At 46.3% G+C, this 25,348-nt stretch overlaps 1 protein-coding gene across 3 annotated transcripts in view; it reads left to right on the forward strand.

The window, feature by feature from the left end:
• Positions 1–25,348, forward strand: part of cadm4 (cell adhesion molecule 4) — a 263,298-nt gene that overhangs the window by 161,619 nt on the left and 76,331 nt on the right. Inside the window, exon 1 of one of the 3 annotated variants that reach the window (XM_072680421.1) lies at positions 22,273–24,449. The exons of 1 other annotated variant lie outside the window; for it this stretch is intronic. In XM_072680421.1, the coding sequence (XP_072536522.1) occupies positions 24,365–24,449 (85 nt within the window). In that variant the 5' untranslated portion in view covers positions 22,273–24,364. Of the gene's footprint in view, positions 1–22,272; positions 24,450–25,348 lie in introns of those variants that run through there. One more of the 3 variants, XM_072680424.1, reaches the window with a different exon arrangement.

Here is a 25,348-nt window from a genome sequence, read left to right on the forward strand (position 1 = left end):
GATTTGGTTTTATAGTATGTTTAATATCTGACTCTCCTCCCTGACCAATCAGCTCCCAGCTCCTTTACAACACTGCAGTCAGGTCACTTCCTGATATCTGTTGTTGTTGGTCTACCGGTTTGAAATAACTGGTTTATAGTGGGTTAATGTGCTGTGATTAGGGTTTCTATAGCCTGTGTGTGTATTAGCATTAGCCTTAGCCTTCACGCCTCTGTTCTGAAATACACTCTTCAGCGCTGGTATAAAAACAGAGAAAGGCATGCGGTTCTCCCGCTGGTAAAACGGAGCGTTTCAGTAACAGCTTTATAAAGTTTCAGATATTATGGTCTGTTTTCCTGTTCCACTGTAAAATAGCTCTCTCCACACTGCAGACTCCTCGCTCATTTATTTACCTTCTGAGAACGTCCGCACTGCTGCCGCCGACTGGCCTATAAGGTTCATTTATTGCTTCCTGTGGCCACCAGATGGTGCTATAAACATTGTGGCTAAATAAAGACTTGGACCTGATACCCAAATCGTTCATACATGCTTGGATTTCCCCCGATCCACTGGATCGGATCAGGATGTAGGACCAGGATCAGGCCGAGAACAGAAAGTTTGTCCAGGGTTGCCTAAACGTTAGCATACCACTGCACACCAGAAATGCATTGGATTGCAATTGAATGGCTGTTAAAGGTTAAATGTCTGTGTGGTTTCCAGAGACAATAGTGTGGGGGCGGGGCCTAGCGAGACTAGTGTGTGGGAGTGTGAAGAGTGGTGTGGGTTTGGTAAGGAGAAGAGTCCAGTGTGAGATGTGTTTGAGCACAATGTCGTCAGTGTGCTTTGAGCGACAGCGGGGGCAGAGACGGGCATCACGGCGACAGAGTGACCGCCGGAGCAGCTACAGTGGTCATTTATCCTACACCCAGCCAGCACGGAGACGGAGACGGAGACAGAATGACAGAGAGAGGCATGGAAAAAAAGAGAGAGAGAGCGTAGGCTTGAAGTAATGCCAAGAATGTGTATGGAAGGGTATGGAAATGTGTGTGTGTGTGTGTGTGTGTTTTGTGTATGTGTCTATATTTGTGTATGGAGCTTCTTTTTTATGTGTGTGCGTGTGTGTGCTGGGAGGCTACACAACAATAAGAGCAATTTTGACAGGACTGCAGTGACATTATAAGCGCGCTGCTTGTCAGCGGAGTGAATTGAATAAAACACACGCACACACACAAACACTCAGAGGCGAGCACACACTCAGTTATCATCTTCTTTTGTCTGTGAGCGGACAGTAACTCGAGTGTAAGCCGCAAAAGGACATGTAATGTGCTTCCCCATAGACTTCCATTCAAAATGGATCTCCTCTTTCTCCTCTTCCAGTTCTCTCAGACTTTCACTTTAACACACACACACACACACGGTCATTTGAGAACGGTGGCAATGGCTTGATGAAAACATGCGGCGGTGCAGCTCTTCAAAGACTGGAATGAGGGAATAGGGGAATTCAGAATGGGCTTTGCTCAAATAGCCTCAATTTACCTCTCTTTCTCTGCACTTTGCCGGTTTCCTCCCTTTCTCCCTGAGGATCCTGCCTGTTGTCCCTCTCTTGCTCTCGCTCTCGCTCTCTCTCTCCTCCTCCTCTCGCTCGCTCTCTGCGCGACTGCAGTGTCATTATGGAGAATCAGCGGTCAGATTTGGCCTGAAGGGATTTAACAGCATGGTCTCAGGAACCTGCTGCATTGTGATGCTGGCCAGGACCCTGGACAGCGACGGTACAAAACCCACCTTAGCTATCTAGACTTTGGAAAGCGGTGGACGTGGGAGAGCCTGGCATCTCCGACTTGCTCATTACTCTCAGAATGGAAACTTTGCAAACGTTTAGGCTTGTGTTGATATTCGCTTCCGAGATATAGAGGCGTTCGAAGGTGGGTGCAGCCTAACCGGGAATTCCACTCCTGGAGGGCTGGATTCATGGGCAGTTTTTTTTTTTTTCTGATTCAGGGAAATCAGCAAACTGTGCTTGACTCCCGCCTTCTTGCCCACCATGATTTTAGAGGCTTTTTTGAGGAGCTTGTTTGAAGCTCTTCAGCTGTCCGGGCCCATTCACCACCACCACTGTGAACCAGTCTCACTCTGAGCTTCTCTAGAATAGAGCGCTTCACACCAAAGCACTGGGAAGTACTTTGTTTACATCCATTTACTCAAAATCCCACCTCTCCTGCCACTCGCGGGATTCACATCGATTGAGGCTTCCCGATGGCCGGGAATCATCTATAATATCTCAGAAATCGGGATGTTGAATATCAGTCTCTCTCTCCTGTCTCGTTCATAGTGCATCAGTTCAGTTTAGTTCTGCAACTCTGTGACTATTAAACAGGCTCCTCCCCCTGTCTGTATTGCCCATGATGAGGTAAGTCTACCGGTGTCATTCTTCCACTGGTGTAATAATCTAATGTTCTATATGCTAGCTGCTAGCTCTGCTGCCGTATCAATGTCCGCCCTGACGTGGCCAAACTACCTGTGGGCTTGCTTAAAGCTTCCTTTACAGATTAGGGGTTGGGATTAGGGGCCTCTGCTCTGTCTGAGCCAACATGGAGGAAGCGCTGCTTGTTGTGGATTCAAAACAGGAGGTATTATACAGCTCTTTTCGTGCGGATTGCAAAAGGCAACACAAGCGAGAGGCGGCATGGTGCGCAGTCAGTAGGGAGGTGGGATTAGATGGTAATGATCTTTTTTCTAGTGGGGTTTTTAGTGTAGTTTTGAAAGGTAAGGTAAGGTTATTTGCAAATCACCTTTAATACACATTGGCAAAAAGTATTTTAAAAAAAAGCATAATAAATGAAATAAATAAATAAATAATAATAATAATGATATTGACGATATAATATAATATAATAATAATATGCTCTCCTACTAGATAGCAACCGTAAGAGTGCAAAATTTAGCCCTAATAAAAGTAAGACCAGCCTCTAAACTGTTGATCAGTGCTTGGGATTTCCAAGCTAGCATACGTCTGAAACCTCCAGGAGTTGATCTCTACGGCACTAGTAACTCCACCACGGACCCATTTCCGCCCGGTCTAACCGTGGCTTTAGGTCAGAATCCTCAGCAGTGATTCAGAGATGCGTTAGGAACTGCGTCCAGAACCATTGTGTGTTCTACCTTTCTATGACGTAGCTTTCAGGGGCGTTATAATCTTTTCAGGTTCTGGGTCCGTTCTCCACCACTGCAAACAATTCGGACTCTCTAGAATGGAGCGTTTCACACCAAGTCGAACACAAATGACTTTGTTTACATCTGTTTACCATTTCCTTTTGCAGGCAATGTGACAATTGCTGGTTTTCTTTTAATACATGCCTAACCTGAATGCAGCGGAAGACCTAAGGTACTGTTGGGTGGGCTTTTCTGCAAATTTTCTGTTTTTTTTTTTTTTTTTTTTGTATTGTTTGAAATATCCCCCAGTATCCACCCCACTCCTCGGTGTGGTGGTGCATTTCAAAATATGAAAAAATATTATTATTATTATTACAATGTTATATTATTATACTATTTTAGATATTATAAAACAGTATACACAATTAATCAAATAACAATTAAACAGGGTCACTGGGACCAAGTAAATAAACTGAAGGGGGAAATAATAAGTAAAGCAGAATACATCTAAGATGCAAGCAGCAGGGATTTCACAGAGTGAATTGCTATCTCCCAAGGCTTAATAGTATCCGGTCTCGATCCATGCATACAAGCAACTGAGAGTGTAAGCGAGATAATGTCCAAGAAAGCGAGTAGCCACTGCCTTCTTGTAATTGAGTGCGGAGGATTCCATCGATTAACCAGTAGCTTCTTTGCAGCAGTTGGGGCGCAGAGCAGCACTCGCTTCTGTTGCAGATTAATAACAAATAAAACAGTCAAACCGAAGCTGAGCACGGGACTGGTCTGGTCAACGAAACATTGTGAGATCGTTCAGCAAAGCTGATGCCAGAATTGAGGAACAGTCGGGCAGAACCAGAAGTAGAACGTAAAAGTGCCATACAAGTCCTCTGAGTAGCAAAGCTTGCAGGTGGCTTTTTTACCACTGGATTTGTGAGAGTGCTTTTGACATTCTAGGCTAGTTTTGCAACAGTTTTGCACTGTAATGCTCCGTCGGCAGACCAGTTGCCCTTGACCTCTTAATTTCGCTTCAAAACCCACCTTTGAAAGGAAGAAAACCACAAAAGGAACCACCAGCTCCACAGAGTTTGCAAATTATTATGCGCCGTTGTGCTTTGTTGTGTTGTTTGGTAGATGCATTGAGAGTGCATTTAATTATTTACAGTATATTAATGTGACATGCTGTGACATATCGGTTGCAAATACGCTCTTAGACTAGCTTTATTGTTTACACTTTCCTAAATCCACAATCCAACTCAAAGCCTTGCATTTCTTTTTTTTTTTTTCCTTTGTTTTTTGGGGGGTTTAGGTTTTGTATTCTACATCTTCCTTGTCGTTTCGTCCCCTGAGGACCCCTTACTACGTTTGTGTGGGCTTCTGCACCAAAAACAATCACTTATTTTTCCATAGCCACACATTTTCTAACCTCAGTTCTTTCTTTCGATTTAAATAGTCTGTAGGATTTTATGTGTTTCTGTACCTTTAAGACTGAAGTATGTAAGTTGTAAGTATGTCAGTTGCACTCACTGGCCGTCCCGTAGTGGGCCTCAATCAGCAGTTTGAAAAAGCAGGCTTAAGCACTCTGGATCACTTAAGCTGGAGTGGGCGGGGCTAAACCGGCAGCTGTATGTATGTAAATGTGTTTCAGAACGGGCTGTTTTTGCAGAGGAATGGACTAGCATATTGAGCAGCATTACGTACTACGCCCATGTTCACGTACTGAGTCAAAATTTTCAATTTATTATGAAACAGTGGGAAAAGTCAGGTTTCCATAATAGCAGCCCTTCAAAAGTGGGTGTGGCCTTTTTCTCTAAGAGCATGGCTACCTTACTAGCTTATGAACCGTTGATTAAATGCATTAAACAGTCGTTGGTTTAGTTTGTGCTTTTGTTGACCGTAAGCCTTTGGATACGGTTGGATGGGATGGCCTAAACATCTAGCGGTTGATCTGAGAGCATATTTGTGACAATTTTGACATTTTGACAACCTCACATTTTATTTTGTTAGAACATCAGCCTTGAAAGAAGACGATAAAGCTTTTAGTTTCGGCGCTGTTACGAGGCGTTTCCAGAAAACTGCATAATGGCTTGTTTGGCTGAGAGAATCTAAACGTTTGCTTCATAAACGGCTCCATAAAGTTTGGACATTTTAATGCGCTACTGTACTTTGTTGGGCTTCTTGTTTTCCCCTGAGGTCCCCTTATTACATTTGTGAGGTTTTATGTACCAAAAATAATCGTCACTCACTTTAGTGTGACTGTTTTTACTAGGTCTTAGAGTTCAACAGTCCGTTCAGGGGGATTTGGTGTGATGCTAAATATGCAAATGTGCTGTTTTTCTGTGACATCACAACCAAAATGGTACGTAGAAAACGGGCTGTTTGCCGGATCGCCTAGCAGGCCGGCCTAGAGGAGGCAATTTCGCTTACTGACTGGCTTACCGAGTGATTGACTGATGGACTTGCGCAATAACTGCCTCTTGTTTGCCCGGAAGACATTTTCTTGTACCTCTTGTAAGGTCTGAGGACAAGTATCTGTGCTGCCAAGAGGAAAGGTTGTGTCTGCTTAAAGTTTATTGAATATTATTTATACCTAAATATTATTATGAAAGGAAGTGGTACTGCAAGGCCGTCAACCTCGGCCAGCATCACTACCATGGCGACCTTGCCCATCATTCCGACCACGTTGACTGACAGCCTTGCCCAGCATCGCTGCTGTGGCGTTACCAACGCTACCACAACCTCGCCCAGCATCTCTATTGCAGCACTATTATCACTGTCCATGGCGTTAGCATCAGTACCGCATCGACTGCCGGCCTCATCCAGCATCACTGCTGCGGCATTAGCATTGCTACCGCATTGACCACTGGCCCCAGCATCCACCATCCCCTCACCACCTCAGAAGACCTGCCTGATGTTTAGGAGATGTTCTGACACATTCTTCTAGCCATCACGGCTTGTTTCTTGTGATGGCTAGAAGACTGGGTCAGAACATCTCCAAAACATCAGGCAGGGCTTGTGAGGTGTGTTGCCAGAATTCAGTGGCCAGTACCTACTAAAAATGGCCACTCCAGAGACGGCCACTGATGCTCATTGATGCTCAGGAAGGCCCCACCTCACAACTTGCAGGACTTCAAGGATCTCCTGCTAACGTCTTGGTGCCAGAGACCACAGGACACCCTCTTCAGTGCCTCGACGGGTCAGAGCTCAGAGCTGCTTCTGTGGCACAAGGGAGACCTACACAGTATTAGGCAGGTGGTTTGAATAATATGGCTGTTCCTGAAGTGATGCCGTATCACTTTAGAAGCTCTGCAGGTTGATTACTGCATTCATGCTTTGGGGGAACCGTGTCACTGGAATAATGTAAGGTGTATCCTGTTTGGCGAATGTGTCACACTCTCCCAGCTGCTCGCTCTCTCTCTCTCTCTCTCTCTGTCCTCTGCCTGAACTCACAACATAGCCACCACCCAACACCTCAGCCATACTAATGACAGCGAGGTAGAGGGAGAGTGTGGGAGAGAGCGTGAAGAATAGAGAGAGAAATGGGTTTGACACTCTGCCTGGGCTGCTGTATTTTCCCATCATTGTGGAAGGTCTCCGGGGAGCGGCTCACCAGATTGGCCGGAGCCGCGGGCAGGAGGCCTGCTGATTGGCCGTTGCTCAGCGACAGGGCCGCCAGGTAGCAAATGATATTACGGAGTTATGGGCGATGTGATTGATGTGGCCGGTGCCCAGCTGCGCGAGAGAGAGACAGAAATAGATGGAGGCAAAAAGAAGGCCGGTGGTGCCTGGTTCAAATCACCAGATTGTAGCTTACAGTTGTTCCAAAACAGAGCTCTGACTTTCCTCAATTCAGATGTGTACAGGTATGTGTCCAGCTTCAATGAAATATACACTCTTAAAATAAAGCTGCTTCAGATGGTTCCTTGAGGGATGCCATAGAGGAACCACTTCTGCTTCTATAAAGAACAGTCTAATGGGCTACAGGGGATTCAGTGGCAGAATCCGAGAGAGCCCCATTGGCGTTGCTGTCTACAGGTGGGTAGATGCCTCTCTCCCCCCTCATTGCTCTAAAAGGCGTCTGTTATCTGGTGCAGTGGAGCTGGGCACTAGTGCTTTCCTCCAAGCGTGTCGGCTGCATTCAGAGGGGCCAAAAAACCGGCGAAGAACCTTAACATCCAGTGAAGCCTCCTTAGACTCAAACATCTCTTCTCTGAACATGGCCTGCAAGTTGTGAGGTAAGGTCTTCAATGAATCCCATCAATGAACCTTTTTGCGCCCTTGACCCAGTTGCCAGTTCACCAGTTGTCCAACCTTGGACAACACTTTTCGTAGGTACGAACCACTGCCTACCTGGAACACCCCACAAGACCTGCCTGACATTTTGGAGAACCATCTAAAGCACCTTTATTTTCATGAGTGCAGGACCTTACACTGTTACAGGGGGAAAAAAAGCCAAGGAATCACCTACTGTTGAGTTTTTAAAGAGGCTTTCCTTTATTCAGCCCTGGGAGAGTTCTCTTACAGCGAGTAGCCTCATCGATCTTTCACCAGACATCAGATTATATAGGCCTTTCTTAAGCAACAGATCAAAGAGGCCCTATTAAGCTTGTGGTGTAAAACCTTTCCAAATATGGATGTCATATTACAATGTACTACATCTGTACGTTCTTAAAACAGACAAAAATCTGATCAGCCATAACATTAAAACCACTGACTGCTGCAGTGAAGAGCATTGATAATCTGGTTACAGTTGCACATGTCTTGGAACTTGGATCTTCCTGAACCATTCTGTGCATTGGGCGGGCAGTTGTCTCCAGCAAAATCAATCACTTGACATAAGTTCGGCCTTGTCCCAATTGATTAACAACTGAGTGCTGGTAGATTTTCGATAAAGATTCAAGAAATGTTGTCCAGGGGCGGCCGCGTTTCCATTTCCCACTTGATGGCGTCCACATAGGTTTCTTCTCTCCGTTTCCATAGCACTATGTTTTTACACCCAACTGTTATGTCCTCCTTCTCATCCGGGCTTGGGACCGGCAATGGTGGAGAACACCTGCCAACGCAGCAGGTGAGCAGCCGGTTCTTGATGTTGGCGTGTTGGAAGCAGGACAAATGAGCAAGGGTAAGAATCTGAGCCACAGATTTAGGGCATTTCCAAAACATCAGGCAGGTCTTGCTTGTGGGGGCATTTCCTGGTATGCAGTAGTCAGTACAGCGAACCATGAACTGGTGACAGGGTCATGGGATTCCGTTGCTCAATAATGAGGTCCATAGAGGTCCACCCCCCCCTCACAACTTACAGGATCCTAAAGGATCTGTTGCTAACGTCATGGATGGTGCCATATACCAGTCCACGTCTGAACGGATCAGAGATGTTTTGGTGGCACGAGGGGGACCTACATACACACTTTTAGGCACGCAGGCAGGTGGTTGTAATGTTATGGCTGCTCTGGATGCATTTATTGAGTAAGTTGTTTGTTCATGTATAAATAGTAAGTATGGGACTTTGGTTAGGGTGTAAATTCCTTAAATGCGGTTATACAAGTCTACCTACCACCCTGTTACATTGCCCAGGAATGAATCAAGCAGTTTTCTTTCTTTTATGGTGGGCTCATGAATAATTTGCCCAGCTCTGAACTGATTGGCTGGTCACAGAAGCCACATAGCATAGCTTTGTTTTTGGAACTGGAACAGGCACTGGCACCGGTCGGAAACACTCCTTAGAACTTCAGCGTGAGTGGGTGGGGCTAAACGTCTGTAGGCCGAATGCGTGGACGTCACAAAAACAGTTGAAAATGGTCTGTTTTTACAGCATAGTGTTCGGATATGTGCTGCATGGCTAAGAGAGTGAATTGTACAGTACACTGTTTACATACCACTTAACAATCCCTCTATTAAAATAAGCCCTGATAGGAAAAGCATTTAGGTTCAGTACACTGGGGAAAAAAAGGAATACTGGAGAAGTCGTCAATCTGAAATCAGCAATGCTTTGGTGAAGGACGCTTCTTTCTTTTATGTGAAATGTTGTTTTCCCTTCCTTACTTTCATAAACCCTGTAAAGCTGCTTAAATAAAAAGCATGCGATTGCATGTGTGTGTTTTGGAAGTAGCTAATGAGTCTTATGAAGAGTGCATTGAAAGCAGCACACAGGAAACTCTCTTTGCAGCTCAGGCAGACGGAAGATGACAAGAAGTGAAGCTCTGCCAGTACGCTCTTTATATTCCCACCAGCACCTGGACTGTGATATAGAGAGCTGTAGTTAAGAGGCCAGTGTATTATTTATCAAAGGGCAGTAAACTCAGTTCACCTGGCACTGACAGGTCAGTAGACATGGTCGTACTGAGGGAATGAGAGAGGCATGTTGGCAGGGAGTCTGCGCTGCCTTGTATATTCGGTGGGGAACCGGGATTATTACCGCTAGGCCTTTAGTTTCGGTCCCACCTATATAGTTTATACTAGGACGTTCCATTAAAACCTTTGGTCCTTTTTACTATTTTTTAAACATCTGGACATTTGCTATTTACGTAAACATAAATATATCACATAAACATTCAATCATTTAAAAATAAAAATTATTTGTAAAATTGTAATAATTGCAGTTAATAATAAAAAAAATATTTTCAGGTGATGTAAAAGTTAGGACACCCTCACATTTATTACTACTTCATGTGGCTAAAATTACAATAAGGTGTGTTCTGGGTTTGCCATCAGCAGCCAGAGTCAGAGAGAGCACAATTGTCCTTATTAGTCTTTACCCTTATAGTGTTGGGGGCGTTGATAATCCTTGGGGGGTGGGGGGGGCACATGAATTAGGATTGGGTAATTGTCCTTGAAATAAATTTGATATTTATTTATTAATTTATTAATTTATTTATTATATGCTCTAAGAAAGGACCGTGTGTCGTGAACTGGCGACAGGGTCATGGGATTCCAAAGCTCATTAATGAAGTCCCTGGAGGTCCCCCCTCGCAATTTACAGGACCTAAAGGATCTGCCGCTAGTGTCAGGGACGGTGCCAGATATCACAGGACACCTTCAGAAGTCCATGAGGGGGGACTTACATACTCTTAGGCGGGCCGGCAGGTGATGGTAATGTTATGGCTGCTTGATGTATGTCTAAGTGAATGTAGTCCAAAATGACTAGTACTCTCACAAGTGTCTTCTGAGGTACATATGCAGTGTTGGTGATGATTTCTCAGGGGAGCATGGCATTGACCATGGCATTGACCATTAACCAGCCTGTAAACCAACCTTCTGTGAGGGAGCTTTTAGAGAATTTCACACGAAAGCCATTCCGGATGACTTCTGTTAAGTTTTGGTTGTGTGGAGAAATGTTGGGAAGTTGTTGCAATTCCCAAATTCCCATTTAAGGTGAAATAAGTGCATGAGGGTGGAGGAAATCAGTGCTCTGATGCTTAAAAGGCCTTACGTTTTGTGTTATTTTCAATGCCATTGGAAATCAGTCTGAAATGTGAGCGGGGCTGACTTCCAAGTGGATATACCCCCTGGTGTGTGCGGCGTGATTGACGCCTCCCTGTCCTGATTGGCTGGATGTTAGTAGTTTGCTTTGTCTTTGCTCCTATTTATAGACCATGCAGCAGCTACAGAGACGGGATTCCTTCCTCTGAGAAGTATTTTATTGACAGCTGCCAGAAAGTGTGGAGAACTTGGACAGATCTTACGAAAGCTGCTTCGACTCGAAATCACTGACCTCTGGTCAGACCCCTGGTTTCTGTGAATAGCTAGGCTTGTAGTTCTGTGAGATTCTTGGCTCATCTTGCTGCTCTGCTCTTTTGAGGTCTATCATCAGTCATTGATTTCAGTCATTAGGGTTACAGTCAGTGGCGTTGCAGTCATTGATTTTACAGTCAGTGGTGTTGCAGTCATTAGGGTTACAGTCAGTGGCGTTGCAGTCATTGATTTTACAGTCAGTGGTGTTGCAGTCATTAGGGTTACAGTCAGTGGTGTTGCAGTCATTAGGGTTACAGTCATTGGCAGTCGTCATTGATTTTACAGTCAGTGGCATTGTCGTCATTGATTTTACAGTCATTGGCAGTCGTCATTGATTTTACAGTCAGTGGCATTGTCGTCATTGATTTTACAGTCATTGGCGTTGCAGTCATTGATTTTTATGGCTGTTGGTGTTGCAGTCATTGCCATTCCAATTTTATTTGTAATTATTGTTTTAGTAAATATTGAAATAGAATAATATGAATGCAGTCTGTCCCAAATACAGTGTAACTTTGAGACTAAAGACAGCTTCTTTTTTTTGTTACGTGAGAACAATCCGAATGTCCCCGCAGCGTCAAAACAACTCTGTATCCCATCACCCCGGAGACATTCGGTCCCCTGGGCTCGCGCACACAGCTCCCTCACGCCAAACTCTCTGTGACTCATTACGATATCCAAAAATACCCACAATACCCGCTTTCTTCGATTCTCTCATTATAATTGGCGCAGAGATGCCAGGCTTGATACAGCTCATTCACACACACACACACACACACACACACACACACACACACAAACATACAAATACGTGCCCACACGCTTCACCTTGCGAGATGTTGATTTACATATTAGCGTGCGAATTCGCAGACAGCTGCGCGAGAGTTTCTTGAGAAGGTGATTAGGTCAACATTCAGGTGTACACACAGCAGCGGTGCCACTAGAAGCTCACACACACACACACACACACATATTGTTCAGTCTTTGCCTGAGGGTAGCAACTGAGCTGACATACAGTGTATTAATACAGTTTTAATATGGATTGAGCGAGTGAGAGAGAGAATAGAGATGGGAGAGGGAGAAACAGAGGGAGAGAGAGGGGGAATGAAAGCAGCCAAGCAAATCAAAGCGAAATTAAACGGATTTGCATATTTCAATGAACGCAGCGAGTAGGCCTTCTAATTATTTCATCTCACTCTCCTTCACAAACCCCCTCTTTTGCGTCCCCTTCTTTCCTCTGTCGGCTGCCAGGCTGTTTGCCTTCTAAAGATGTGTGTTTGGCACCGAAGTCTCTCTCAGTTTCCAACATTACCGCGCGACCCTCCGTCTCCTCTCTGCGTACATTAATACAGGCCATTTTCCTCCTCTCCGGAGTTTACTTCCTACTCTAGGTCTTATTCACATCCCACTCTAAGGCCTGTTAATGTGTTCGGTATACTGAGCCAGGTCCCATCTCTCTATTTTGTCGCCTGCCATCAGCAGCCGGAGCCAGAGGGAGCACAATTGGCCTCGCTGTCTCTGGGGGAAGTGGATGGCTCGCTCACTCTCCATTACTTCAGTGTGATGCTGGCCAGCAGTTGGGTACCCGGCGTTTTCCAGCTCTTAGCAATACTGTCGCCATATTCTACTAGCGCTCTAACGATTGCGATTGTGTTTTGCGAAGGTCAACCCACCTCTCCACACTCTGGTCACATGGCCAGTACATGCGTCTGCTAGCCGCTGCATCGGAGATGGGTACCCGGCGCTTGGTTGCCCAGTGATTGGCAGTTGCGTTGGCGGCATGTCAAAGAGGTGGTATCTGGTTGTGCTTGTGTCTGAGAAGGCCTTACCCTCCCAGTGTCTGAAGCATTACACATGATTGGAGGAGAGTTCTAGCGAGTGGGTTGGGAATTCGTGAATCCTTTGCTATTTGAAATGGTTCGCTAGCTAACGTCAGCCCTCAGCTTTTATACTAGCAGTGTTTCTGGAGTCAGCTGAAATCAAGAAAGATGCCATTTGGAAACCATATGACCATCCTGAGGTTGTTCAATGCGGTATGTAATAACAACTGCAGTCTATTTTTAACCCGCTGTAGTGAGAAAATGCTAATTACGTTTGATCTCTGCTCACTGTTCTGAATGTTGCGTAATACGTGACATAGTTACAGTGATAGTACAACCCAACTCCATATGCACATGCTCTCTCCCTCTCTTTCTCTCTTTTCTAAATACATTATGCATCCAATACTACCCAGACCCTCCTTCAGATTAGTGTTCAGCTCATCAGATTGGCTCGGCGGTCTAATGCACTACCACTATGGCCCGGGGGGTTGCAAGTTCAAATCCTGAGCTATGCCACTTCGCCATCAGCAGCCAGAGAATTGGCTGTGCTCTCCATGTGGGTAGATGGCACTCTCTCTCCCCCCTTATCACTCTTAAGTGATGATAGCCAGCACGCGTTTCTCTTAGCTGGTTCGGTGGAGCTGGCGACCCACAGATTTTCTCAGAACGTGCCTGCTGATGGAAAAGAGGTGGTGGCTGGCTTTGCGTGTCTCAGAGGAGACACGTGTTAGGTACTTACCCTCCTGGTTCTGAGAGCTACGAATGGTGGGTTAATTGGCAGTACTAAATTGGGAGACAACGGGGAAAATGGACAACAGATTTATGTTAAAAGAAACAAAAAGAAAAGCCCTGGATGCTCCAGAGTGGACGCATTGAATTTAAGGCAACTGTACCCAAAGCTAAGTTGGGTGTAAAGTGCCCTGCATTGGTCTGTGGAGCAGTGGAGCAGTGGAACCGCATTGTCTAGAGTAACAGAGCTAAGTCCAGTGCCATAACGAATCATTCAGCATCAGTACCTGGATTCACTAATGCGTTGAGTGCAATCAAATCCTCATAGTAGTTCCAGCATCTAGGGTAAAACCTTCCTTGAAGGGTAAGGGCGGGAGGGACTGTAATTACCCTTGATTTCCGAAGGGGCAATGGATAAGCAGGCATCCACAAACTTTTGGCCATATAATGAATGTAGACTAAATGTGTGTTAAAGGGTGCCCTCCAGCCGAAATGAAAAATATAAGCATCATTACATCTGTTGTAAGCATGCCAGCTCACGTCTCACAGCGGGCCGCGGTAGACTCCGGAGCCAGATTTCGCTGGTCTATTAGTATGAAAACACTTCTGATGGCACGTCTTGAAGATGAGGACATTTCTGAAGGACTTTGCAGTAGTCAGTTATTTACAGGACTGTTTTATGTGCACTGACAGACAGGCTTGTTGACAAAAGAATTGGGACACCTGCCGATTATCCCATAGAGGCAGCGCGTTATACCACTGAGCCACTCGTACCTCCTTATTCAGTGTGGATGGGCGGAGCAAGCCTGCTGTTAGGCTGACTAGGCGGATACAAGGAGCTCATTCCAGGAAAAGTAAACATTACAGGCCCTTAAAAAATATCATATTTTTCTCCTGCTCTTGTCTGTGGTGATTAGCGTTGTAGTCGTGCATAAGTGTGAATAATAAATGTATTTTAAATACCCCATTCCCCCCCCCCCTCTCTCTCTCTTTTCTCTCTCCAGTTCACTTTTGTGTGTGTAAAAGGTGTTATGTGCGTTAGGGTGTTAATTGGACTCTAAGGGCTGTTAATATTCTCCTCGCGCCGCTGCTCGTCAGTAAAGTGAGCTGGGAAAGTGATGAGTGTGTGATTTTTCCCTGCAGAGTTGGAGAGTGAGCGAGGGAAGAGAAAGAAAAGAGCAAGGTTCAAAGCCCCACTGTAAGGTCAACTGGAGAGGAAACCAAGCCGTTTGAAAAGCAAGAAAGAAAGGACGAAGGGACAGAAAGGGAAAGAGAAGTACCTTCTGTACCCTGCCGGGCTCCTCCAGCATCGCTAGAGTGGCGTTAGCACAGCCTGGCTACCGGGCTCATCCAGCATTGCTACCATAGCGTTAACACAGCCTGGCGACCGGGCTCGTCCAGCATCGTTACGATAGTGTTAACACAGCCTGGCTACCGGGCTCCTCCAGCATCGCTACCATAGCGTTAACACAGCCTGGCTACCGGGCTCCTCCAGCATCGCTACCATAGTGTTAACACAGCCTGGCTACCGGGCTCCTCCAGCATCGCTACCATAGTGTTAACACAGCCTGGCTACCGGGCTCCTCCAGCATCACTACCACAGCGTTAACACAGCCTGGCTACCGGGCTCCTCCAGCATCGCTACCATAGTGTTAACACAGCCTGGCTACCGGGCTCGTCCAGCATCGCTACCATAGCGTTAACACAGCCTGGCTACCGGGCTCCTCCAGCATCGCTACCACAGCGTTAACACAGCCTGGCTACCGGGCTCCTCCAGCATCGCTACCACAGTGTTAACACAGCCTGGCTACCGGGCTCGTCCAGCATCGCTACCATAGCGTTAACACAGCCTGGCTACCGGGCTCATCCAGCATCGCTAGAGTGGTGTTAAAGGCTAGTTGCAGGGTTTCTGTATTAAAGGCTGGCTACCGGGCTCCTCCAGCATCGCTACCATAGCGTTAACACAGCCTGGCTACCGGGCTCCTCCAGCATCGCTACCACAGCGTTAACACAGCCTGGCTACCGGGCTCCTCCAGCATCGCTACCACAGTGTTAACACAGCCTGGCTACCGGGCTCGTCCAGCATCGCTACCATAGCGTTAACACAGCCTGGCTACCGGGCTCCTCCAGCATCGCTACCACAGTGTTAACACAGCCTGGCTACCGGGCTCGTCCAGCATCGCTACCATAGCGTTAACACAGCCTGGCTACCGGGCTCATCCAGCATCGCTAGAGTGGTGTTAAAGGCTAGTTGCAGGGTTTCTGTATTAAAGGCTAATGTGTTAGCATAGTGCTAACTGCTTGTCGTAGTCGTACCACACACTCATGTCAAACCTCAGACTTGTTTAAGTGGATTCCAGCATTATTTGGCGTCCTATGTCTTATGCCTTTGTGCGGTTTGAGAGGAGTGGGATGTATGCAACAGTAAGTTAGCTAGCATTAGCTAGCTACATTAGCCATGTAACTGTAGTGTATAGACGTGTAGTGCATAGAAGGGCTTGATTATGTCATCATTGAGGAAATAAGTCCTCACTGTTGGCTGGCGTTGAATGGGTGGAATGGGGGTGATGGGTCATTATCTCCTGCAGCTTTGATCCCGGCGTAGGGACAAGAAAAGTGAGGGAGCTCTGATAAACGACAGAAATGTGCATATTGGCACAGCACACGCCCTGGGCTGAGCATAAATGCAGCTAATCCTGACGTACAGCTAGATATGATGATTATGCAGAGCGCATGGACCATCTGCTTTTAGCTGCGCGTGTGTGTGTGTGTGGGTGTGTGTGTATGTCCATAATCGCACACCCTTCATTCACACATAAGAGGGTGTAAATAGGAGAACTGGCACAATGCTTGTTTGTAATGGTGTTAATTGTGTGGATAAGCTGAGAGATAGCAGGACTGTGTGTGTGTGTGTGTGTGTGTGTGTGTGTGTGTGTGTGTGTGTTATGGAGTCTGTCACACATTTAAAAGCTTAAAGTTAGCAGCCCCTTCTGGAACGTCTGCGGTATCTATGGTGTATATTGGTACCATCACAATCATTACAAGCCTTTATAGGATTGCTATGAACTGGCCTTGCTCAAGGGCCCATCAGTGGCTGCCTGGTGGACCCAGCCAATGAAGCCGCAAATAACCCAGCCTTCCAACCACTGAGCAACCACTGCCCCCAGCCGTTACCTTTACAAAAGAACCCTTAAAGAACCACCTTTTTTTTTTACGCGTGGGATTTCATAGGTTAAGGATTTAACCAACCTGGCATCCACATCCCCATCCCACCCCATCCACAGGACCCCAAGGAATCACTGAATGAGGTTTGGATGAGTATGAAAACAATGTGAATAGCCTCCATGGCCTTCTCGCTCATCATACCTCACAGATTTGACAGATTTTAGATCGCTGGGGTGGACCACACTCTCTGCCAACCTTTAAAATGCATTTATACTGGTACCAGTACCGTTCTAGTGGTTCCGGCATGGCGTGTTGATCCGACCCCTCTCTAAACCACTCCATTTTACACTGGATTTTCCTTTTATTTGTCACTCGACACTCAATAGTCCTCCACTCCAGAACCTAGAAGACTAGCTATGTTGTTATTTATGTTATATATGTTACTGCATAGCCACTATAGGGCCCCATAGGCATGTGTGTGTATGTGTGTGTGTGTGTGCGCACGTGTGTGCTAGGGGTGCTATTATGGAGTCTGTTAAGTGTTCATAGGCTGAAAGTTAGAGCGCTGCTTTAATGAGTCAAGCTCACAGGAAGCTGTCTGATTGAGTAATGGCTGCCGGCCTGGCATAAAAGCCCTGCACAAACAAACAACAAGACACAGAGGGAGAGAGGCGGAGCGCCAAGTCAGTCATCTGACACACACACACACACACACACATACACATACAGGCAGGCAGACCCACATGCACACTCCTACGTACCGTTCCCCAGTTTCTCCATCTCTCTTGCATGCACACTCACACACGCTCCGGCTCATGTAGCACATTGCACGTAGCAAAACGTAGCACTCGAGCATCTCCCACACTACGAAATAGCCAGAAGGACAGAACGGAGAATTTAATCTTCCATAAGCAGAACACAGGATCACTGCGAAATCTCCTCCACCTACTCCGTCGACGCACCCCGCCAATCCCAGCATGCATCTTCCTCTGGCTGCCCACCCACCGCCTCGGGCCTTCCTCTGCGGAGGTTTCCTTTCCAAATAGGGCTCGTTTTGTTATTATTTTTGTTGCTTTAGCTTTGCACCCAGCTTAGTCCACATGATGCAATCTCGGCGCTGAACCGACTGGATCGGAACATGATTGGTCTGCGAGACCACACAAACACTTTCCTCTGAAGCTCGCGCGCTCCCCTCCCCACTGCTAGGCAGTTACATGATTCATCAGAAGTAAATAACCCTCCGTTTTAAAAGCGTTTCTCTCAGCACTTAAATATAGCCAGGCTGATTCCATTGATGAGGTGAATGGAGCCTGGCCGGTGCTATTACTGGAAGTCAAGGATACGTTTTTTTATCTCGCCATGCTGAGCCTGAAGCTGGAATATCTGTGCTTTTATGTTTTGTTTTGTTTTGTTTTTTACCATAGAAATTCTCCAGAATCACTTCAGACAGTGCACCTTTCTCCGACCCGGAGCACAAAAATCTATAGTTTTGTGTTTTTCCCCATAGAAAATAAAGTCCTATAGGTCCATAACATCATACCTGCCAGTTTCTCTAGGGCTTTAACTAGCAAACCAGCATCTGTAGGAACCTGTAGCTGCACTACCCATGCTGCTCATGTTTGCTATAGACGTCTGTAGGACTTGCGGGTGGGATGACTTAACCCCGTAACACTTCAAGGCTTTTAATGCACTAAGGTGGGTGTATTACTCAGTAACTACATGGATGTCTAACAAACTGGCGGGGTTATACCTTGGTTTAATAACACACTCTGCCTGCCGATTGGCCAGCTATTGGCTGGTTAAGTGGTTAAAGCAGCACTATGTAGCAAGTTTACCTTAAAATAGGAGCTTCAACATCATGCTGATGTTCCACTGACCTGTAATGGGGGGGGGGGGGGGTGTCCATATCAGGCAGGCAGTGGGCAGGACAACAGTCGTGATAACTTTGTAACACTGTGTAACCCAAGTTATATTTGTGTCCACATACTTTTATTCACTTTCAATGACTATTCTGTATCCCCCAGCTTCTTTGGGGTTGGCTCAAAGTGCAAATGACTCTTCCTAAATGTAGAAGTGGGAGGCCACTTCTACATCTCAGCATATTGCAACTCTAACAGTGTAAACACCCTTCAGCTGTTGGATGCTAATATCGATTTTATTAATCAGTAGCATAGAAGATGCAGATCTTACTATAGGATCGCTAATATTGTAAGCAGTCCACCTTTGAAGGTTCTTCAGTTTGAAACTGTGGAGGAACCTTCAAAGCATCTTAAGAGGTTCCTCCACAGTTTAAAACCGAAGAACCTCCAAAGGTTCTTCAAGGATCTTATACTGTGAGCAGTGTAGGACTTCTTAGAAAGGCTCAATATTGTACTAAAGCCTAATTCTAACACACTGTGATCTACTGGTCTTGTTTTATAATAGAAATTATACTAAAATCTTACAGATGTTTGTGGTTTTGACCTGGAGCCCACTCTGGGACCTGAGGTATCTAGCTTCTTCATACGGATCTCGTTTACCAGGGGCGTTTCTGAACAGTTGAGGGGTCTACAATACACTTTTCCACCACCATCCCAATCATCCCAATGTCCCAATCCCATTTATCAACGTACATTTTGATGAAGACATTGTTTAGAGACTAGCTAGGCAACATCAGACTTGAATCAGATTAGATCTTATACTGCACATAGCAAGGAACATCCTTGACGACAGAAATTCCTTGGGCTAAACCTGATATCTCTTATTTGTATATTTTCACCCATAGGTTCAGACTTGCAGGTTGTATTGTAGGACAGACACGATTTGTAGATTCATCAATCCGAAGCCGGGAACGGCAACATCCGCCGATTTGGATATAAAAACTGGAGCAGGTTTGGAATGGATAAGCAGGATTGGGAGGAGAGTGCAGAGCTGCACTGTTTAACATGAGCCTCACGCAGCTGTCTTAAGCCCCTTAAGTGCTTTGGCAACTCTTATTCCATTGTAACGCCAATGAAGCCCATTAACAATTTGATTTGGATGAGAATTGGAAAGGGGAGACAGGAAGAGGAATGGGAATGCAATCTCTTACACACACATACCCACAACTCTCTCTCTCTCTCCCTTGCTTCCTCTCTCTGGAAGGTTCAGAGTAATGAATGCGAGGGACGTAAATTAACTGACATCTGTGCTTCCACCGGAATGACAATCGCTTATGACAGGTGGACCTGGTCGCGTGTGTTCAATTCCAGCTAATTTGGGAAGACAATATGAATTGAAAGGCTGTGGGAAACACATTCATTTAGGGACCCTTTGCACCAGCTTGCACACAGCTGCAGATACCATCACACACAGGTGTAGTTAAGGAGGGGGGGGCGCATTTGAACCCACCCTAAAGCATCTAATGAAAGCTGCAAGTTGATATTTCTGAACATAAGCATAAACAGCCCATGTAAATCACAGCCATAGCGGATAACGTTTTATTAACATTTCATTTTATTGATCTCAAATGTCAATCTAAGCTGTGTTCTGTGGAGCTGCCATAAAGGGATCTTCACTCTAAGACATAACGGTGTTGACTGAAATGACGAGGCTAGCTCATGAGAACGAGCTGTAAAGGGAATTCCATCAGTTTTCATGTTTCTGTCCCATGTCAGGGTCCCAGCACATCGTTGTGTTAGCAAAGTGCAGCAACTCCACATGGCATCGATTCCACAGGTGGATGGAGGAAGTCTGGTAGGACGTTGAGTCATGCTGTCTGGACAGCCACCCACAGCTGCTCCACAGTATTTGTCGTTGAAAAGATCTCCGGTGCGAATGGACCTCTCCACCACATCCCATAAATGCTCCTCGAACCAATTCTGAACAGCTTGGTACATTAACCTTTGGAAAACCCATCATGGTGGGGATACATAAGGTCCACAAAGAGCTACAAATGGTCACCAAGCAGCGAAAAGTAGCAGGCACCGGTCAGTGACTTGTTTAGGCCATACAGTGAACCCAACACACAATACACTCCACAGCAAAATGGAACCTCCACCAGCCTGCATAGTACCTTAATGACAACCCATGACAAGTCCATGGCTTCATAGGGTCTACGCCACACACAAATCCTTCCATTAGACCGAAATAATTGGTACTGCCACTCATGAGGCCATGCCACACGTTGCCAGTCCTCTAGGATTCAGTTAGCAACATCAGGAGCCCAGGTGAGGCGCTGTGTCCGGAGTCACGGTGTTAACAGAGGCACTCTGATGGGTCTCACAGACAATTCTAGCTAGACTCTGCCAGTCATGATCATTACGCACTCATGAGTGACCACTGCATTGACAAATACTGTGGGTGGTAATGCCTATAATGACGTATTCCCAGTAAGATCCAGGAATGTTATATGCCCACACAGCTTTGGAAATGGCTTTCGGGTCGCTTTACTGTGAGCATGCTGGCCAGTGTTCCACCTCACCTTCACACCAAAGTCGTTCCCTTAGGTACCAATCACTTTTGGCATGTCTGTGTATTAGCCTAGATCCGATATTTCCAAATTAAAGGTTCACATTGATGTGGGTAAGCAACCAGTATCTATCTTTAGTGTGAATTTCCGTAATCAGTAAACATCATAGGCTGAATCCAGAATGGCTCCCTGCTTCCTAATGCACTCGGTCATAAAATTATGGATTCCGCACCCTTACGTTACATGGTTTTGGCACAGAAGCCCCTATTTTATGAGACAATGTAGGGAGACGTTTGAGATTCACCCAGCGTAAGATACTTCAAAATTTCGATTTGACTGTTCTCCAACAATTTATTTAGTATTCATTTTTTTATGTAAACATCATAGGTGCGTGACTTTGTTTGGGATGAAAAAATGCTAAGCCTATTTACCACCCTGTTATTTCACCTCGGAATGAAACTGATGGTCAGCTTGGTTCTGTGAATGCAGCCATTTCTTTTTGTCTCATTAAGTTTGGAAACATCAGCCCACAGAGTAGTTGCATTCACACTGATCACAGTAAAATGCATCACTGTGTGGAGCTGGAGTGTTCTGCATGCGACCCCTTTGACATTGTCATAGCATAAAACGAGGACCATGCTGCCCTTATTGTTGGATGCGCTGTGCTTGTTTTCCGAGCGCATTCAGAAGACAACTCGGATAAAGGTGTATTATAAGGCCTGTGTGTATTTAGCGTGCATTGTTCTCATCCCTCCCTGAAGTGAATTGGAGGCCATTCTGCTGTTACCTGCTCCTTACTGAGGCCTTGCACGCTCCGCAAGCAAGCCCAAGCATGTGCACATCCCCTTTTTGAACACAGAAGAGCGCCTTGATGGAAATAAGCCACGTATTATTGTGTCTCTGAATGGGCAGAAAAATGGAGTCCATCAAGTGCGTTTGGGTGAAAGAAGCAGCTCATGACCATGTGAAGCCTCAGTGTGCGTGAGACAGACGCTGAACTGTCAGGCCGCTCAGAAAGAGAGCGGTGGCACTGAAAAAAAAAAAAAGAGAGAAAGAAAGCAAAACGTTGGTCAACTGTAGAACAGCGAGTGAAAAGGGATGAGCCACTGACTGACCTTCTGTTCAGCTGCTGAATGGGGGCCATTGTCAGCCGGCCTTCACAAAAATCATTGATATTTAGGATGTACATCTGCAGGGTTGGCCGCACGCACACGCACTGCCTTGCCAAACAATGCACTGGCAGGAGGCGAGGGCTATAAAAGCAGGAGACCAAATACCAGCAGGGCTCGAATTTGGGATTACTGAAGGGTGTGGAGGGCGGCTGGTCGAAGCTGACGAAGAGACGTAGGACTGAGAAAGGGAAAAAGGAGAAAGGAGAGGAACGAGAAGGAGGCAGTGGAGTATCTCTGAACCTTAGTGACCGAAGAGGAGGCCAGTGGTTTGGAGAAAATTGATTGGGAGCGCGGTTGCCGTAGCTACCCGAGGGACACTCTCGCTCTCTGCGCTGTATATTGTATTCATTTACAGCAGTGTGGCGTTCAGGGCTAGCTGACTGGAGGCCCTGGCAGGCTCTGCGTTATATTTACTAGAGGCACTGGCTGGCTCGCCGTTTTATTACCATCTGCTGATGATACAGCCACTGCCTTCAATCAGATAGCAGCGTGCTGCACAATTCACCTACACACTCTCCACCTTTTTCAACACTGTGGATATTAGCCCTGCCAGTCAGAGGCACATTGCACCTCAGGACTACCACTGTGCCACTCTCTGTGTGTGTGTGTACGTGTGTGTGTGTGTGTGTGTGTGGTGCGAGAGAGTGAACGTGTGACTGTTGGAGCTGTGCGCAGTAGAGCATGGCGCTTTGCTAGGCTGGGCTCAGCGCCGCGTGATGAGACATATCGCACCCGCTGATGGGTTGGAGCGAGGTTGGCGGTGTTACACGTTCGGCCTAAAACTCGGCCTCAGCTTGGCACCTATCGGAGCAGCTCTTAATGTATGATGTGTATCTGATGTGCTGCCCAGCGGTGGGGCCTGTAGCTACTGTACTGGTTTCATCAGAGTCTAATGGTGAGGTTGCTGGCACGCACCACCAGCTACGTTAGATACAGTAATTGACAAATTGCGCTGTCCTTTAATCGGGGGGAAACAAAACCGCCACTTGATAGCTTTGCCGTCCAGGCTTGAGCCTGAGCGGATCGCCCTGCCCAAGGAGCTCGAGGCTTATCTGCTGATGAAGTTCTGAAGCAAGCCTGTATTGATCGGAGGTTGGGTGTAGCGCTGTTGCCAGGCTCAGTGTTGTGGAGATATGAACTTGCCGTTCAGCCAGAAGGCACAGCAGTCAGAACTGAAGCCCAAGCTTTGTGGTACAGGGGGGAAATCAAGCTGTTCTATGCTAGAGCAGCACTAAGAATCCCTCAGAAAAGAACTAACAGCCCCCCTAAAACGTTGCCTTGTGGAGGTTTCATGCTGCTAGACAGAGAAAAGCCAGGTTCGCTAGCTCGCGTCACAGCTAGAGCTGCTCAGACATAGTCTTTGTTCTCTTGACTAGCCTGTTCTGCGTTATAGCACCATTGGCAAAGGTGCTAGCGTCTTTAAAACAGGGCTTAGAACTTCACAGAAAGGTGTGTCTCATAATAAGAGGTTTAATGCTAGTGGAAGGAGCTAGCAGATTTGCTTGCTAGTGCTTATATAGTGCTGGTGGCAAGTGGCTTGTGGCCCAGGAGCATTATAATAATTCATAATTATTCGAATTTTATAATAAGAAGAGCTTTCATGCTAGACAAGTTAGCTTGTTCAGCAGTTCAGCTCTGTTGTTCTGTGTTACAGCAGCATTTCAAATTGGACACAGAAATATAGAGAAGGTTTCGTGTTGGCGGACAGCGAGTCGCTGGTGTGGCGGCCGGATCCTTTGCTCCCTTGACAGGACACAGCGGCCGCTGTTCCCTTATGTGTGCTGATCATTAGCAAAGCGCCGGACGAATTAACACCGTCTTCGGGTGTTAACTGTAGGCCTGGCTAATAGCATAACTAAGTGTGGGAATTATGCGGCATTAAGAGGGGAGTTTCGTCCTTAAACATGAAGGTTGGAGTGCTTTAATTTGTGGAGTTCAGCCATGGGTTATGCGAAAGTGTGCAAGTTCGCCGATGAGTGTTTGAATATGGTTGGGTCCTGTTGGTGAAGTGTTATCATTAGCCGCTGTGTTAGCGTAGCGCTTTTTCTGTGGATATAATTTAGCGGAGGCTCAGCTGTGTGACGGCAAAGTGTGTGTGCGTGTGTGTGTGTGTGTGTGTGTATCCGTGTGTGTGTGGAATGAGCTGGCCACAGCTACAGAAGAGTCATTGATCAGCCTCTGAGACTCAATACACAATGAGACCAGGCCAGGGATCTCTCCGCTTCACTCGTTCACTCACTGCCCTCGTTTTGCAGTCCACCATTCTTCTCTCCCTCTGCTGTAAGTCAAAGTCTCTCTCTCTCTTTCTCTCTCTGTCTACTATCTGTGCCTGGTCATTCTGTCTCCTGGGGATGGGTGCTTCTGGTATTCTGTTCAACCAGCACCACACCAGCACAAGACCAGTATAAACCAGTATATGTTGTGTTTAGAACACTGGTATTCCTGCCCACCAGCACAAGACCAGTATAAACCAGCATATGTTGTGTTTAGAACACTGGTATTCCTGCCCACCAGCACAAGACCAGTATAAACCAGCATATGTTGTGTTTTGAACACTGGTAGGCTGGTCAACCAACACCGAACCAGCACAAGGCCAGTATAAACCAGCATATGTTGTGTTTTGAGCACTGGTAGGCTGGTAAACCAGCACAAGGCCAGTATAAACCAGCATATGTTGTGTTTTGAGCACTGGTATGCTGGTCAATCAGCACAAGGCCAGTATAAACCAGCATATGTTGTGTTTTGAACACTGGTAGGCTGGTAAACCAGCACAAGGCCAGTATAAACCAGTATATGTTGTGTTTTGAGCACTGGTATGCTGGTCAACCAGCACCACGCCAGCATATTTCCAGCATATCTTGTGGTTTGAACACATGCTGGCGTGGTGCTGGTTGACCAGCAAGCCAATTTTCAGCATATGTTGTGTGTTGAACACTGATATGCTGGTCAACCAGCACAAGACCAGTCTTTTGCTGGTCTTAATAATAATTGAGCTTATACTGATTTGAACAATGCTATGCTAGTTAAAGCAGCGCCACACCAGCACCAGACCAGTATTAACCAGTTCATATGGTGTGTTGAACACTGGATACGCTGGTCAACCCAGTAAGACCAGTGTAAATCAGCATATGTTGTATTTTGAATGCTGGTATACTGGTCAGTCAGCACAAGACTAGCAC

Source organism: Salminus brasiliensis, chromosome 5 (genome assembly GCF_030463535.1).
Source record: "Salminus brasiliensis chromosome 5, fSalBra1.hap2, whole genome shotgun sequence".
Lineage (NCBI taxonomy): Eukaryota > Metazoa > Chordata > Actinopteri > Characiformes > Bryconidae > Salminus > Salminus brasiliensis.